The sequence below is a fragment of the Alosa alosa genome, chromosome 10, assembly GCF_017589495.1.
Source record: "Alosa alosa isolate M-15738 ecotype Scorff River chromosome 10, AALO_Geno_1.1, whole genome shotgun sequence".
NCBI lineage: Eukaryota > Metazoa > Chordata > Actinopteri > Clupeiformes > Clupeidae > Alosa > Alosa alosa.
This window is the reverse complement of record NC_063198.1, coordinates 797,595-816,048: the sequence shown is the minus strand read 5'-3', so window position 1 is coordinate 816,048 and position 18,454 is coordinate 797,595. Positions and strand designations below refer to the sequence as shown.

Here is an 18,454-nt window from a genome sequence, read left to right as displayed (position 1 = left end):
TCTGCTCCTGCCTAGATTCGAACTCAGAACTGCCTGAAAGTTGCAGACCTGTTCTGGAAATACGCGCATTAACCCACTCGACTGTCAGACAACGCTATCTGCTTCGAGTAGGCCTATTGGGTAGGACTGTAGCCCACAATGGTTGCTGTGGCACAGTCTTGAGTGACCGAATTCGTTTTCCTTTGTCATATGAATGCTGTCATTTTGTTAACATTACTGTTAAGGAGATGCTGTAGGCAAAGGCTATATTTAACCTCGTTAGTGTAGTAAAACAAATCAGAACTATTCACAAGGTTTCTGGGCAGCATATTTATGTTCTGTTAGCAAGCGAACCTCTCATGACTGCCGACAAAGTAGCCTACTGCCAGCTGACGAAGCTCTCATTTTAAAACATTACTGAGAGACAGGCACTGTACAATCAAGACATCTTGCCACTGAATCCAAAACTATGTTTAACATTATGTACAAAGCTTATAGGCTAAAGTGGACTAGCATGTTGCAGGGGCTGCTAAAAACACAGAGAAATGCACTGAAAACTCGACCACATCACAGGCCTTGCTGTCGAATGCTCCGTCCGGTTCGACCGTGGAACGCCACAGCGGACTATGCTGCCCCCAAGCGGCTGCAGTTGTACTTACATTTCACCCAGCTGAGTGAATCACCTTGATGGTGAATGAAGTGTCAATTCTTAACTGGGACCCACTGTAACTAAAGTATTTCTGGCTCACACTAGTTAACTAGTATGGCAAAAAGCCTTTAACTAATTAACTAGTGTGCATTTTGGCATCTAGTAGTTAACTAGTAAGCATTTATGGCTCTGACTACTTAGGCCAAATATGTGTTCACTAGTTAACTAGTGCACATTTTGACCCTCACTAGTTAACTAGTAGAAGCATTTTGCCTCTCACTAGTTAACTAGGGCAGAAAAATATGGTTCACTAGTTAACTAGTTGATGGAAAAGTCTAAATTTTTTTTTAATTCAGTTTTTCATAGTTCCAAGGCTGGAGTTGTTAGTGTGAATGTCTGTGTGTGTTCCATGACCATTTGTGCAGAAGTGTAAAATCTTACTTGCTGGTAAGCAGCCTCATTACATTCCAATCTCGTGGGAAGATACTCAGTTTCATCAGATTACGAAACACACAGAAGATCCTAAGCAAGAACTCCTAAGAGAGGCACAGTTAAGGAAGAAAAAAAGTGAAACACAGATTAACACAGAATAATAATTAATTATAAATAAATTAATACATGAATTAGAATAATAATAATTATTATTATTATCATTATCCCTACCCTAGCAACACCTTAGTAACCACTCCAATTACCCCAGCAACATCCTAGCAACTGCTTTGCATGCATTGGTGATTCTAGTTGCCACTATGATATCACAAAGGCCAATACTAAGTCTATAGCAGAAATGTATGAGTTTATATTTAATATCTTAAAAAGCATAAATCACACAAACAATGAAAAGGCATAAGCACACAAATTGATTGAAGAGGTATGTATTATAAGAATAATAAGAATAATAATAGAAAAAACTAGAATAGGAAATACCAGTGCATACAAAGTCGGTGCTAGGATGTTGGCAGGGTACTTCAAGTGGTTGCTAAGGTGTTTCTAGTGTAAACGTAGTGGTTCCTAAGATGTATTATGTGATTACTATGCTGGTTGCTTGGGTACTTGACATGGTTGGCAGGGTGTTGCTAGGATGATCAGAGTGGTAACTATGCCATAAAAAGTGTTTGCTATGTTGGTTGCTAGGGTAATCATGCTGGTTGCTAAGGTGATTGCTAGGTTGACATTATGGAAGTGGTTGCTTGGTTGTTGCTAAGGTGCTTGAAATGGTTGCTAGGGTAATTATAGTGGTTATTATGATATAAAAAGTTGCTGCTATGTTGGTTGCTAGGGTAATCATGTTAGTTGCTAAGGTTGTTGCTAGGTTGACATTTTGGAAGTGGTTGCTAGGCTGTTGCTAGGGTACTTGATATGGTTGCTATGGTCTTGCCAGGGCAATCATAGTGGTTTATATGCAATAAACATATTATTTTAATAATAGTTTAAAAAGTAATTGAAATTGGTTGAAATAGAGAGAAAAAGGCAGTGAGAAAACATGAAAAAAAAGAAGTGAAAGAAAGTGGGGAAGAGAAAAGTGAGCTATCCAGTTTGATGGAGTAAGACAGAGTAGAGGTTCCACTGAAGTTGCTGCAGTCAGTGAGAGCGCATAGGTGCAGTTGATTGCATTCTAAAGGGACATATTTTCGCGACCTGGCGCCTGGCGGAAAGCGGATTATAATCCCAGCGCAAAGTTTATTCTTATCTTATCTTTTTCTTATCTCTTTGTTTGAGCAACGTGCCAAAGGGTGTGGCAATTAACAACCTAAGGACACAAAAATCGTTATACCTGGTCAGAAATCCATGGCGAGTTGTTTATGTTATTTTAAGAACGCATTATCAACAGTGATATGGGCTGGTGCACAACACACCCTGCTTCTCTCATCCATGAACGCGAACAGTGCACATCCATGCAAAACATTACAAATTACATGATTACAATGGGAAACATAATTAGAATAAAGATATTACGAAATACATCTCACAATGAGTAGTTATTCACCATCATTTGCAAATTGGTAATGACGGATAAAAGTGATTAGGTGAGAGGCGAGAGGCACATATGAAGACGCCCTGTCATGAGATTTAGGAAGCAACTCCTCTGCACTATACATGTAATTAGGTTTTTTATTCAGTCTTTCAAACATTATTGGGGTAAATGTTGCTTTTCAGGCTATGTTTTCGATGGTAACCTATTGTCAGTCAATAGTGTAAGTAACTGTGTATAAGTTAGTGTTAGTTAGTTACTGTTTTGTGAAGTTAGTTTCACTTTGCAAAAAGTTAGTTTCACTTTGGCAATGAGTTTAAATAATAGACGAGTGCAAATACGTGTAGGTTATACTCTGCTAGGTTTTAGTAAAGCATGTTTTAGTGGAATAACTGTTCCATACAGTCTCGCGTGCAAGCAGATTCCTTCAAATGTGCCGCTGACTATCAAAATACAGATGCGCTGTTTGAAGTTGTGCTGCTCGCTGTTAAAGGGAATGGCAGATGTCATTCTCATTGGTTTAAATGATGTTACGCCCCAAAACACACCCATTAACACTGATTAAGAAACCTAGGAATGCCTTGCTGCACCATCCGGCTGAGGTTTAATAACAAAAAACACTCCCAATGTGGACCAGACATTCTACAACAATAACTATTTTCTGCTAGGCTAAAACATTAGGCTACATATTTTACGTTCAATGTAGTCTCACATAGACTAATTAGTATTTTATTTTTGCACTGTTTGGCTGACAGCCTCTAAAGTAGGCTACCCTACATATGCATCAGTTCTAAGCTCAATTTCATTTCCAGGGAAAGTTTTTTTTATGTTTTAGCCTACAGCAGGAATAAGTGCCTGGCATGTGGGGGCGTGACATCATGATGGTTGCTTCCCATAGTGGTGTCTGTCAACCATCAAGATGGACGATGATATTGTCCATCGGCAGAACCCTAAACCCTTCCTTTCAGGATTAAAGTGCAATGTGCATACATAGACAACACCAACAGACAACAACTCACATGGAGGAAGACATGTTAGTGTCAATATGGATTTAAATTCTCCATGAGCCAGGATTTTATCTTTTTCCTGAAACAATGATAGTTCTTAATTTCCAAAAGTAATTTATTCCAGATCACCACACCGTTACAGTATATTTGAGAGTACACTTACTAATGTTTGTTTTGAAGGCAAGTACAAGTCTGCATTACTAGCTCTGGTGTGGTAAGCCAGGGCATCCCTACTCCTTGTGAAGTGATTTTTAAGGTATGCTCGTGACTTATGATTGCAAACATTATGAACCACCCTGAGCTGGAGCTGAACTGCCCTAGCCTCGAGTGGGAATCAGCCCAGCTGTTGGAACTGGAGCTTACCCACATGATGACTGGAGCTTACCCACCTTGATGTGAGCTCCAGCACTGACTATCCTATTCTGAGAAACCTGTAGTTTGTCTTTTAGGGCCTTAGTAAGACCACCATACCATGAGATAAGGCCATAATCAAAGCAGCATAAAGCCAGTGAATTAGCTAGCAGTCTGAAGCTCACTGAATCAAGGAATGGAGCTTTCCTAACTAGGAATCTGGATCGGCCATTAACCTTGCTCATGACCTTAGAGGCCATGCTCCCCCCATCTAGGTTGCTGTCTAAACAGCATCTTAAACATGTCACTGAGGGCTTGGCAGGGAAGAGCTGTCCACCAAGGCCGATACTGGACAACTCTTTCTTGTGCAGTTTTGGCTTAGAGCCAAACACTATGAATTCAGTTTTGGCCACATTAATTAATTTCAATTAATTAATTACAGAAATAATAACATGTTAAAAAAATGTAACGCTGATTAATTGCATTTCAAAGTGACATTTGACCCAGTACAGTCTGGCTATCATGACTGAAGGAGGCAGACGAGAAAGCACTGCTTTGAATGAAACATTTAGCCTACGTTTTAAAAAGAATACCCAGACAGGAGCATCAATCTACTATTTCTGCAGTAAGGAATTTCCGTTGCCTACCATAGCAGTTCTCAAGTCTGAAGTAGCACCTCAATGCAAAACAATCCGGAGGTAGTCCTACGAGTAAGCACACCCCTTGATGATAATAATGCTAGCCGCCAGCCTTGTCAAAGTTAACTTTGCTAACATTTTGCTGAGCCTTCATTAACTAACCGACAAACACCCTTAATAAATTTATTACATTTGTTGCACACTCAAAAGTATGTTGAATGTGCTTACATTTACTTCCATTCCAATAACTTCACAAACTACATTTACGTTCACACATGTAAGCCATGTCTCGTTTTCCTACTGTTTAGTTTAATTTATTGAACTGCTCTATTTCTAATCCTGGACTGCCACCTACTGGATAGAAAAGGCAACAACCTAGTAATTATGTGAATTAAAATCTACAACATGTGTGAATGGCCAAAAAAAAGGCTAAATCATAGGGGGTATTCCACACATTAGCTTGGTGTTAGGGTAACCTACTCAACACATGTCATTGACAGTGAGTGGTAACTTCAGTCATTTGCATTAATCATGCTAAAAATCTGACACCAGGCACTATGCTGATGCCTGAGCCAAAGGGAAAAATTATAATAAAAGAGAGAGACGTTGAACTTTAAAGTCTATAATGTTGGTTTGGCTCTTCATTGATTCACTCATCTGCCAAACTTGTTTTTAAGAAGTTAATAGCAAAAATGGATGCATATGCTTCATTTAGATTAATTAATCACAGAGTATGTAATTAATTAGATTATTTAATTGATTTAATTTATTTTTAATTGTATATATATATACTGTATATATATATATATATATACACAGTATATATATGTGTGTGTGTGTGTGTGTGTGTGTGTGTGTGTGTATGTTAATATGAATTGATGTTTTGTTAACCATGTTCAAGTATTTTGTTGATCTTTATTATACTGATGCCAGTCATTCTTGTAGATCTAACTGTTACTGATGGTTTGTAAACATTTGTTTATGTTATTTACCTGAAGTTGTTGTTCCTGGTTATTTAATGAAATTGTTTAAGACATTTCTAACTAAAATGAAAAAAATGTTTTAACGCATGTACCAGTGTCTCTACTCTTGTTTTCATAGTAGAATGAAACACACAGAGAAGTAGTCACCATCAGCTAGTTTGTACAGCTTTTCTCTTTCCTCCCCACAATTGATTTAGCCTCTTCAGAGTATAGTAAGACATCCCATATTTAGCTATGCATTTTGATTTGATGCTAAAACATCTTATTTTTGTTACATGACCATTATATCTGTGGAGTTTTGGGTCAGATGTCAAACCGGGGAATGAAAACATTTTACTCTTTAAAAGTTCTACTTGTTACTGCGACTTGCATTTATGAGTAAATTGATCATAACTTCTGAACCAAAAGCGATCATTTCACTGAGGAGAACACAACATTGTATATCTTTCATACACTATATCTACAATAGATATTAGGTGAAAAGTAAGATTCATCTTGACACGTTGATATTTTCATGTTTTTGAGGTTGAATTTTGAAGGTATTGTTTAAAAACAATGTGTGTTATACTCAAACTTACTAACTATGATGTATACCATTTTAAAGGGCTAGCTCTCCTGATTACAATGGTGGGTAAATTGTATCTCTGTCATGTAGCGTAATCATACAATAAGCCTTTTCGTGCCATAAGGCATCGAGTATGAAAAAAATGAATGTTTAGCGCAGTCTGCAAAGGGTTAAGAGACGCACTACTTACTGACAAAATTGTGTCACCTATAACAAAATGATGAAAGGAAATACATTTATACTGTTTCTGCTATGTTGGATAAACTTAGAGAACTTACAAAAACTTAACACAAAACTAAACAAAAATAATTGTGGCAAAGCACTTTAAAAAGCATTTCCATAATTTGGATAGCCTACTACATTATTTGATCAATGATGGCTGTGTTTTGCATTTGGACTCACTGAAGGACCTGACAAAAACTCAACTCAACAGTGCCATCTCACCTTCAACTCCTCCCTGCTCTGGAAGTTCTCCAGTATTTGCTGGAAGTGGATATTTGACATCTGTCTGAGCAGCGAAAGGAGACAAGACACATATTCACCCTGCCAATGGAAAAGTGGTCAGATTATTGTGTGCTAGATCAGATTATTTTTCTCTGTCATCATACAACTACTACTTTGGTCAAGAAGTGTCTGCTAAATGTAATATAAAAACTACTACAGTGGTTAACAGATGCAAAATACCCAATTACAATAGTGACATTGAAACAGCTGAAATTCATCTCAGAAAGATATGTACACCATTTCATGCCAACTCAGAGGGCTAGATGTACTTAACACGACTTGAGACGTAATTTCCTCGCAACGTGTGCGTAAAAACATGGTGTGGTATGTACAGTGCTAAAATTAAAATCAATAATCTTATATTAAGATCAAAAAAATCGATTTTGCATTATTTTAAGTATGAAAAGACTTACCTAGCAAACTTTTCTTAAATCAAGTCAAATGAGTTTTACTTGAAAGCGCTAGGTCTCTTAATAAAACAATGAAAACAATATTTTGATATAAGATTAATAACACTTGGTTAGATGTTATTAGATAACCAGTTTTTGCAGTGTAAAAACAGGCCGCACTTTGGTAAAACCACAGACTGCCTGTCACAGGAGCGGGAATGGCAAGTTGCACTTTTCCGTTTCATACATACCGGTAGGCATTTATGGGAGGCTCAGAGGAAAACTTGGTGTTTTCCTCAAACTTCATCAATTTGTAAATGTATATTATGAGCTGCTTTCATATTTCCAGTTAATCTGACATCTGAAGACAGAAATGATGCTCATAGCTGATGCCATTTTCAGTCCTCAAAGGCCATGTGTTTGCAATTATCGAAACATGAATAATAGGTTACACAGTGATCTTAGTTAAGACATTGAAACATTCTTTCTCAACAGTGAGTTTTAGATCATGAATCTAAACACCTCATGCACATATTTATAAACAAACCTCTGAGTAAAAGTGAAGCGGAAGTGAGCTACAGTAAACAGTTCACCGTGCTTATGATTTCAAAATCAAAGACTGATTTATGTTCTTTGTGGATTTAAATTGCATTCATATGGTTAATAAGAAAGTGTTATGTTTTCATAAATTGAGAGATTGTGGATCAGTCTGGTTTTATTTTAAATAAATCACACCTTTTTCATAAGGCCACCTTGATTTCAAACTTACACACAGTGGGTGACAGAAGTGGTAATGGCAGAATGCATGTAATTCAAAAGCGCTTCACTGGAAACGTGTAAAAAAGGATTTGTGTGTGAATGGGCGAATTTGGGCCTTATTTACTATTTATCACTATGTTTTGCTCTCATATGTAAAGCAATTTGAAAAGCCTCTTTGAACAAACTGTGTTATATAAATAAACTTGCCTTGCCTTCAGCCCTAATTGGTAACCGCAGACCATGTCTATACGTAGTATGGTATTTCAAAAAAAAAAAATCCTCCTTCGTATTGCAAAATAATTCCATCTACATGGATACGCAAAAACAGCTGTTGAAGGCTGTCAAGAACACTTCAATCAAATGAGAAACTGACATACACACACAGACAGAGATAAAGAGATACATTGAGAGTAGAGTTTGAAGAGGAAAAAACATTTTGTTAGTTACTAACAGTGATCTCAGCCGTGCACTGGGGACAGCCCGCCTCCTGAGACTGAGACTTGCTCATGATAGACAGTAGTGTCTGCAAGAGTATGTCCAGCAGGCTCTCTACCATCATCTCCACATCCTCCAATACTGAACACTCCTGACAAAAAGAGAGAGATAATCTGAGAATTTATGGATAAAACATCAAGATTGGATAATGTGAAATTGAAGTTATCAAATTTAAGTTAAAACTTGCAAACAGATTTTTTTTTTTTATTGTGTACAATATATATATATATATATATATTTTTACTTTTGGATAATGTCTCCCTTTGTTTACAAATGCCTCTGCTTCTTTGTCAGCTATGAAACTTTTGTCTTTACTGATAGCTTTGCAGTTACAGCGCTTTGCTGCCTGACTTTTTGCTTGCAATTCTGGCACAAAACCCACACATGGCTGAGTTTTTTAGGGGTGCATTCCAATTGGCTAATGCATTTTAGCTCAGTACCCTGGATATAACCAGACTTTGTGAGAAGATGCCTTCACGCATTGGTGACCTTGACCTTGATCAACAGGGCTCTATGTTAAAAAAAGTCTCTCCCGACCGTTCTAATTACTTTACAATTGTAACGATGACCAATCGTCTAATATCTCAGCTGTCCAATGACTGATTTTATTTCAGAAATCTTCCCCGTAATGCTGACAACATAAGCTTCAATTTGATATGATTGGTTAACCCTTTTGTGCCCATGCCAAACATTCCATTTTTGTTGAAAAAGGATCAGTTCTATGAAATGATGTAAAATATAGTGATATAGTATAGTAATATAGATTATATAGTAGTGAACAGTCTTTGAAAATCCTCTCTAAATGTATATCCAAAATTTGTCAAAATATATATAAACAAATGCTACAGTCAATAAGAATGACATTAAAAAAACATACATTACCAGTAATACAGGAAGTAAATATACTGTATATTTATTTAAAGCGATGGTTCGGAGTAATTTCACCCTAGGGTCCTTTGCACCATGACACCCTCCCAGAACCTGTTTTCCTTTGGTCGAACCCTGGGCGAGTGGCGCTGTCAGAAACGAATGAGTTTCTGCAGGCGTGATGGAACCAACTTAGTATCTTGTAAATGACCCCACTAATAATGCCCTGAATGGTACGAAACTTCTACAGTAGTACAACTATGTTCTTTACTCATAAAACGAGGCATTGAAAAGTTTGTAAGTACACCAGGAGTTTATTTAAATAACACTTGCCTGATGGATGCTACTATCTGCTACTATCTACCGCTGCATCAACGTTATTTCCGTGATTTGGGAAAAGCCCGTAAAAGTCCTGGCAACTCACTCCTTGACTGGCATGATGGCAGCGAGCAGAAAACCCAAGTGAGTTGTTCAAAACCTTTCTTTTAGTGAAAAACTGTGTACACGAACATGTTCTCAATGCTCAAGTTCATGTGTGTAGAGTACAATATCATCAGTGTAGAGACACTAATGATACTTTAATCAAAGTTTCATGTTGTGTCGAGCCTTCTTAGTGTTTTAAAAATAGCGATTTTGACGTGATCATGTATCAAAAAGTAGTTCCCATTCAAAACTCCATTTGACCCAAAAACGACAACACGAACAAGCTTAAATGGCACTTCAGACGTAATTATGCTTTTAAACGAAAGTTTGACTCGTGTACATTCACAAAAACACCCTAAGGGTGTATTTTGGCAAAAGTTACGCTTTCAGAGAGAAGTTTATGCTTCGACGTGCTAGGAGTCCAGAACTAGTATCAGTTTTGATGTGAGACGGCTCCCATAGTTCTAAACGAGGCAGCGCTTGAGAAGTTGGTCCTAACCACTAGATGGGAGAATTTCTTACACAGGGGGGCTTTAAGAGAAAGACACTCTCTCCCACACCTGCATATTTCTGGCTGCACTGCTCGTACAAATGTCACTTTGACTCTTTAACCTGTGTATAGCAGATTAACTATTTGAACTATTTGAAATTCAATGATGCATTCATTCAATAAAGACAATGGATTTTATGCAATGCATAATTTAGTCAATGTAAAGATTGCAACCTCTTAATTTATTATTATACCCTTATAGAGTAACAGCCCTACGTGTGTGTGTGTGTGTGTGTGTCCTTTTTGAGGATTTACCAGTGAGCTGGTCTTGATGATGGAGAAAATTCTACTGAGAATGCCGGAACAGATGAGTAGCTCTTTCTGCTGTCTAAGATGCAGGTGGATATGGTGTAGAACCACAGGAAGTAAGATTCTACGTGATTCTGGGGGAGTTGGTAGCAGACATGGTTTCAACATTTCAGAGAGCAAAATATGAAAGACATCAACGCTGTTAAATACAAAACTCCATTAATTTATTTTTGATCTTTTAGGGCAGTGTTTCCCAAACTGTTTGCTGTGTGCCGCAGGGAACAAAAACCCATGTTGAAGCCCCCTTAAAAACTCTTTATCTAAGCCACAGAAACGACTGAGACGGAATGTTTATTGTAAGCAGACAGATTGTCAAATAGTGTACCAAACAAATTGCCCTGGTGTCTCCATTTGGAATTAATAAGACGATTTTTAATAGCATTCTTCAGCGTGAATGTGTCTCTGTGTGGACGTTATACCCGTTACATCTGTAAAATATAACTGTTGATACACTTCTGCCACCAGCAAAAGACACTGGACTACAAGCCGTCTCGTATCAGGGATGCAAACTCGTGGACTACTTTACTAACGTAAAATTGCAAATTATTACAATGATTTCATTGCATTACTCAGTATGGTTGCATGATGCTTGCATGAGAAATACTTCCCAAAACAACAGTAATTATAAGGATGCCATTTAGGGGTGTATATCACAAGTTATATCACAATTTGATACAATATTGATTCTTTAAGCCAACAATTTCATTATTTTCGATACTTTTGTAGCTATTCGATAATTTGTAGCAATGAAATTCGATGCGATACTAGGGTCTGTTAGTTAATTTTTATGGATTCAAAAATGTTGAATATTACAGGCTAAATTATAGCGTGTAATATAGGCTGCATAGCGCAACATTGAATCTCCCACTGGTTGCTGCGTAGCGCAGCATGCTTTTTATTTCATGTTTCTAGATGCTACAGAGGCTTAGATATTAAGGTTTTGGTAGACGTTGACAACTACTAGCAACTAGCATATTACTACGCTAGGTCGAAGTACTCCCAAGTGCAATAGCAAATGGGAGTACTTCGACCTAGCGTAGTAATATGAATTAACACCTAATTGTAGATCCACCACAGAGTTCAGCCGACCCCTCAGCCTCCCCCTCCCCCTCCGAGGCACACACACAGTCATTTCCGTAAATAGAGACAACCTGCCCTGAAGTAGCAGGTAGTGGTAAAGTAGATTGTAAACAATCATAGTTATAACATGCATTGTGAAAGGTTGTGATAACAAGCAGAAGTATTATAGTGATTTCATGTTTCATAGAATTCCGCTTTGCTGCAAACGGCGGAAAGCATGGCTGGGATCTACAATTAGGTGTTAAATAATATTACTACGCTAGGTCGAAGTACTCCCAAGTGCTATTGCGCCACACATTGTAGTTCTCCTGTTTATTCGTTTGGAAAATCGCCACATTTCATGTTGTGTGACCTTACACATTTTTATCAACTACTCGTGCAACTGTATTTAAGTAGGGAAAACATGGATGTTTTTGATTACTGATATCTTCCTCCCTCTATGGCTACGCCTGAGCCCGCTAGCATAGCAACATGCTAACACATTCGCGCTGCGCACCAGAGCGTTTGAGTGCACGTACAGACACGGTAGAGGTATGACTCAACTCGTGAAAGTTAAGGTAAGAACATATATTACTACTGACATTGGGTGGCGTGTTCCTTTAAGACTCTTTTGCCAGCTCCACTAGCCTATGGCTAGTGCTGTGCCTATGGCTCACAGTTTATAAATGGTCAGTGGGAACTACTGTTGCCATCGCGATTTCCTTTTAAAAGTTTCTTATAAAAAGGAGATATCAATTATCAACAATAACAAGCCAGCTGGAACCTGTCGCACTCTCTCCCTCTTGTGCATGCTCAAATGCGTTCCCAATTAAATGGAGTAGCATAACGTAGTTAGATCTGCTGCAATGGAGATACTATGTATTTCGATGTAACAAGCTGTTTTGACATTGACATGGTAAACACTCTCTAAGAACAGTGTAAAGCAGTTTGCAGTAGCCTAAAGTTAATCACAACATTGTCTATGCTGGAAAAAAATAGGTAGGAAAAAAATATGATAACCTAATGAATTAAATGCTAGGCAGGCCGGATTAAAGTGCGTGGCGGGCCGCAGTTGGCCCACAGGCCGTAGTTTGGACACCCCTGCCCTAGAGTGTTGTACTGACTGCCTTGGCTCTTGGCTGCAGCAACTCAAGATAGGTAAAACCGGTTGTTCTCGTCCAGACAGTATCAGTGACCTCGAGAAATGGAGATCAATGTGAAAAATCGCTGGAGTGGCCCTAAATTTGAGCAGTAGATTATTTTAAGTTAATTGCGCTCATCCTTGCTTGCTTTGCAGTGAACAGTAATCCAGCACAACTGAAAAGCTACTCACAGGCAGGCAAGCCCATATCGAGTTTCAGAGAGTTTTTTTTTAATATTTGAGAAGGAGTTCAGCAGATCGGAAAAGTGGAACTATTACTAGGGCCCAGTAGTGTGTTTTTCCATTTCCAGGACAGCATTGTCACTGGATTTAAACAAACTTTCAAAGTGGTTGCAATAGCATTGCATGTAGACATGTGGCATCATTTCTAGCTAATAAATTGTTTTAAATGTAGGCTATAGCCATTTAAATTAGTGCTGTCAGTTAAATGTGTTATTAACGACGTTAACGTAAACCCATTTTAACGGCATCAATTTTTGTATCGCGTGATTAACGTTTTTTTTTTGGCCTAGCACACTTTGTAGTTTTTTTCATATGCTGTTGCAACAACTAGTAACGTTAGAAAAACTTCAACACCACTCCAGATCTAGCTAGACCGGAAACAAAACATCAGGCACGCTGCATACACACTTGGGCCATTAAAAGAGTTGACGTTACGTTTTGAGTGTATGGCTAGCATGAGACGTCGAAATGCATGCCAATAGTATTCTGAATGTAGTTGCCAAATGGTTCCATTGACAAGACCAAAGTGATCTGTGTGTTTTGTTGTTGTGAACTGTTAACGTTGTGGAGGACGAGGGTCTCGCTAATATTATTCGCATTGCAGCCAACGACTGGACCTACGAATTGCCTTCGAGAGCCACCATTACAAGCCACATACAGAAATTGCACGAAACGGAGAAGGCTAAGTTACAGCAGGCATTTGAGAAAACAAAAGTAGTCGCGCTCACTGGTGATTACTGGACGTCCATTAGTAATCACAACTATCTCGGGGTCACAGCCCATTACTTTGATCCACAGTGGACACTTCAGTCGCATGCTTTGACTGAGGGACTTCGCTGACGCGGTTGCAGAGCACTTTATGCAAGTTGAGAGTGGGACCTCGAACTCTCATGCTTGCACACGAGTCTTCGTCTGATGAAGAGGAGGACAGTATTGAGCAATATCTGGAGCGCTACAAGGCAGAGCCTCTTATTGGCATGGATGACTGTCCCCAGAAATGGTGGTCTACACATGAAGGGGCACACAGTGAAATGCCCCGCAAGTACTTGGCAACACCGGCCACATCAGTACCCTCTGAAAGGTTGTTTTCACTGTCTGGGTATGTTGTGCAAAAGAAGCGAGCTTCCTGGTTGTCTGAAAATGTCAACAGGCTTGTCTGTTTGAGTAAATGGCTCAAAGCAAAGTAGTAGTAGCCTTACCTTTTATTGGTAACCGTTACTGTTCATTCTTTCTGAAATAAGAGGCTGGGTTCTGGTGAATAAAGAATAGTAGCCTAACTGCTATGTTCAAAGCAAACTTGAGAAAAGTATTAAGCCATGGTTTAACTGTACTATAGGCTAGTAGAGTAATAGAGTCCTAGTTTACCTTACATGTGCACTTTGTAATTTTATTTTGTATCGCTCTGTTTTGATCCCTTAGAAAGGGCTGTTTCTGTGACAAAGTATTTTTTTCACCCTTTTATTGATGGACAGTGTATTACATTGTGTGAGAGATTATACTGCTCCAAGTGAAAATGTTAGTGTGAAATTGAACACTACAGTATGCCAATGTTGTTTTCAATAAAAAAACATTTGCACAAAGCAAGCCGATCCACTTTTCCATATTGATAAGAGCATTAAAATGATAAAAAATAATGGGACAAAAAGAAATCAAGGGACATTTAGAATAGATAAAATGTGGGATTAATTGCAAGTTAACTATGACATTAATGTTATTAATCATGATTAATTATTTTAATCGTTTGACAGCACTAATTTAAACATGTTTTACCTGCTAGCAGAGGCGGACAGAGTACACAGCTTCATTACTTGAGTAAAAGTAGATACCCTTTGCTAAATTTTACTCAAGTACAAGTAAAAGTAGTCAGATGTCTACTAGTAAAAGTACTGAAGTACTTGTTTTTAAAAGAAAGTACTTGAGTATCAAGAGTACATTTTCTAAATATTGCATTACTACTGCCACAGTGCTTACATTTATGTACAGAAATGTCCTACATGGAGTTATGAAAAATTTTAATGTTAATACCTTGGAGAATGTAAATGGAATTGAAAGTAATTCAATCATCAAGTCATTTTCATCTTTTTACCATGTTGCCAGGGATGGGCAGTATTTCTAATACTGTACATGTATTTAAAATACGTATTTCAAATACAAAATACTATTTTTTAATTGAAACACTTGAAGCGAAAGTGGGTCCACGGGTTGGCACATTCCCGGGATGGACCTGATGCGTCTTCATCCATTGTTTCGTCCATGGTTTCGTCTCTTATCTAAATCTGACCATGGAGTTGACTTTGGCGGAAAGCTAAAGGTGATTGCTGATAGGCTGTCCCAATCAATGGTGCCTGCACAATCCAATCACGTTTGAGAGGGAAACAACAAATTGAGGGTTTCCAAGATTTTTCTTTTTTCCTTTTTTTTTTAGAAGTAGTACGGGTACTCACGGTTATGGATAGAAATGTAGCGGAGTAAAGAGTACAATATTTGCCTCTCAAATGTACTTGAGTAAAGTCATGAGTACTCCCCAAAAATGATACTCGATGTAAATCAGATCCCTCAAAATTGTACTCAAGTACTGTCCTCAAGTAAATGTACTCCGTTACTGTCCGGCTCTGCCTGCTAGGCAGCATGTTAGCCACATAATACAGATTCCCTAGCAGGTGCAATAGAAAGAAACAAAATTATAGTGGATATTTCACGTCTTATCAAAGACTGGCAGCTGTTAACACTATGAGTGTCAAAAACGCAAAATTGCATTTTTAGCTTTTTTTTTATTACGAAAATAGACACTAACACACCTTATGTGTGATTTTGGGAACTTTATGATGAATAGAACTGAAATACATGACGATCGAAAACTCATGAAAATGCATGATCTGGACATTTTATCTGGACATTTTATCATAACTCGGCTTTTGATGGTTGCCGCTTTGGGTCGAATCAGTGACGCATGCACATCAGGTCAAAACCAGGCCATTTATTTTCGTGGGTTTATCACTAGGTCGCAGTCTCGCCAGGTCTCGCTAGGTCACTTCCCGGAAACTTTACAGGCAACACTTCAAATTTCATGAAAGACGCTATATCTTCATTTCTAGAAAAAAAAAACTGGGATTTTGATGAAAACTAGCCACTGTTTAGCTTGGGATTTCTCAGAAACAGGCATATAAAAAATAAATGGTTTGTACCCACAGAGAGCTTAAAGTCTCACCTTTAAAACGAGCTACAGTATGTGTCCATAGCTACATGTATAACAGAATACGCTGTGGCTCTACAAAAATCATCAACAATGATCTAGATTGCTGGCACTCTGGGCCAAAGCTTCTGAAAACAATGCGGCAAGAGTTTCTTTGTCTCAAAAATAAAGCCAAGACAAGTCCATGAATTTAAGGATTTTAATCGCAGGCTGTGAAGTTAAATGCTAGTCTCTTCTACGGAGGAAACCCATGCTAACAAAACTCTATAGCAGGGGTCGGCAAGTAGCTTAGGCCGCGGGCCTTTTTTTTTACCAGTAGATGGCGGGCCAAAAGCTAATTAAATGCCGCTCCGGTGGGTGGAATCCTAACGCAGCTACACGTAGAAGGCCTATGGATAGGCTACGAATTAAATACTCTTAATGAACTCTGTCTCACCTCCCATTTCAATGTTGTGAATAATAAATGTGCAGCTTACAATGTTTTTGGCAGTGATCAGCTTCTTTTCAACACGGGGCCTTTAGTTCCATGTAACATCTCATCGCAAATGATAGATACAATGTTACAATGTCAAGTAGGCTAATTAGCGTGCAGAATGAAGTTAGCTAAGATTTTGCTGGGATAAAATGTCTGTCCAAAGGTCAAGGAAAGAGAGTTTTCCGTTCATTTTACCTGGCTTCAAAAATGTGAAACCGGTGTGTCTGATTTGCAAAGAAGCTGTCGCTGTTTGCAAAGAATATATCAGACGGCACCACGAGACAAAGCATGGCAGGCCAGAGTTTCCTTTGCACAAAGCTCAGTGCTGCAGGGGGTTATGGATAGAGTGATGCGTATCATCAATTTTGTCAGGGGTACACAAGCACCCGGCATCGACTTTTCTGACAGCTTGTGGCAGATTCAGAGGACGCCACCCATGATGACCTGCTGCTGCACAACGGCGTGCACTGGCTAAGCAAAGGTAAAGCCTTGGACCGCTTCTGTGTGCTACTGGGTGAGGTGAAGGCGTTCCTTATGTCTAGCAAGAGTAAGGCAGCAGCAGATCACCTCGTCTTTAAAGAGGACGAAAAGTTTAATGTTGCAAAAAAAAGTCCAATGTTGCATTTTTAGCTGATTTGGCCATTTAAACAATCTTAACCAGCACCTACAGGGAAAAGGCAAAACCATCGTGGACATGGTTGAAAAGCTCCAATCATTCACCATCAAGCTAGGGTTGTTAGAGTCCGACATATCAACTGGCAGGCTCTTTCATTTCAGTACTCTTAAAACGCAGGCAAGACAAGTGACGGGACTAATGGTAGACTTCGTCAAGCTAATCCGACTTTTCTGCCCCGAATGAAGTAATTTTGTGCGTGACCCTCTCACAACCTGACCTAGCGGAGAACTGTCCTCCCTGGCCAAAACAATCGTCCCCTCGTTGGATAAGGCTAAATTTGAGAATTGATTTCCAAACAACCTCTCTGGTCAAAGATGCGTTCAGATCTGCGGAGTCCGTGAGTGCCTTTTGGGTGGCATGCTCACAGGAGTACAGCACAATTAAGAACCTTGCGTTTTATGTGTTGACAATGTTCCCTTTCACTTATACTTGTGAGTCTGCCTTCTCATCCATTAAGGCAATAAAAACTCACGAGAGGAATCGATTGACCCACAAAAATCTTGAGAACTGCCTGCGGATTTCAGTGAGAACTGTAACACCTGACATCCGAAGCATTGTGGCAAATGACAGATGCCAGTTCTCACATTGAATAGTAACGCTACCAATAGTTCGATTGTGTTTTGAATGTCACTAAAATTGTTCAGGAGGATAGACCTCTGCACCACCACCTCCAGTTGTGTGTCCGTGATATGGCTAATGTTCTGTTTTTTAAGCCGCTTTTGTCTGAATTAGTTTTGTTGTTTATGTGTCTCGCCATGGCCAAAATATAGGCTAAGGTTGCTGTTGCATCACTTTCATGTCTTAGTTCTTCCAGGTCTACCCCCTCCTTTGAATTGCCCTAATATAGGTTATATAGGTAAGGTTATCTGATCTTTTGTCAGTCAAGCAACATTGTTTTTTTATTTCCGACTTAAAGACGAAAGACGAATTTAAACATTTCAAGAAGAATGGTTGTTTCTTTGTCTGTTCGCGCCCCCAGTATGATTGGGGGATATGGGCCTATTTGTAAACCGTTTTTGTTAAATAAAAAAAAAAAATACTTTTTTGAAAAAAAAAAACTTCCAAAATAATTTAGCGGGCCAAGAATTATTGCTGGCGGGCCAGTTTTGGCCCACGGGCCGCCTCTTGCCGACCCCTGCTCTATAGTCTATATTTGGGTGGAATAATTTTATTATTGTACGGTTCTGTATGATCACGGTCAGATGGCAGTACCAGCAGCAGCTGAAC

The 18,454-nt window shown here is 38.8% G+C and overlaps 1 protein-coding gene across 4 annotated transcripts in view; it reads right to left on the bottom strand.

Annotated features, from left to right (window-relative positions):
• Nucleotides 1–18,454, bottom strand: part of dock3 (dedicator of cytokinesis 3) — a 557,701-nt gene that overhangs the window by 256,528 nt on the left and 282,719 nt on the right. For all 4 annotated transcript variants that reach the window (XM_048254372.1, XM_048254373.1, XM_048254374.1 and 1 more), the window contains 4 exons: nt 10,387–10,514; nt 8,248–8,382; nt 6,589–6,687; nt 1,070–1,164 (listed from right to left, as the gene is read on the bottom strand). In XM_048254372.1, the coding sequence (XP_048110329.1) occupies nt 1,070–1,164; nt 6,589–6,687; nt 8,248–8,382; nt 10,387–10,514 (457 nt within the window). The remainder of the gene's footprint in view (nt 1–1,069; nt 1,165–6,588; nt 6,688–8,247; nt 8,383–10,386; nt 10,515–18,454) is intronic.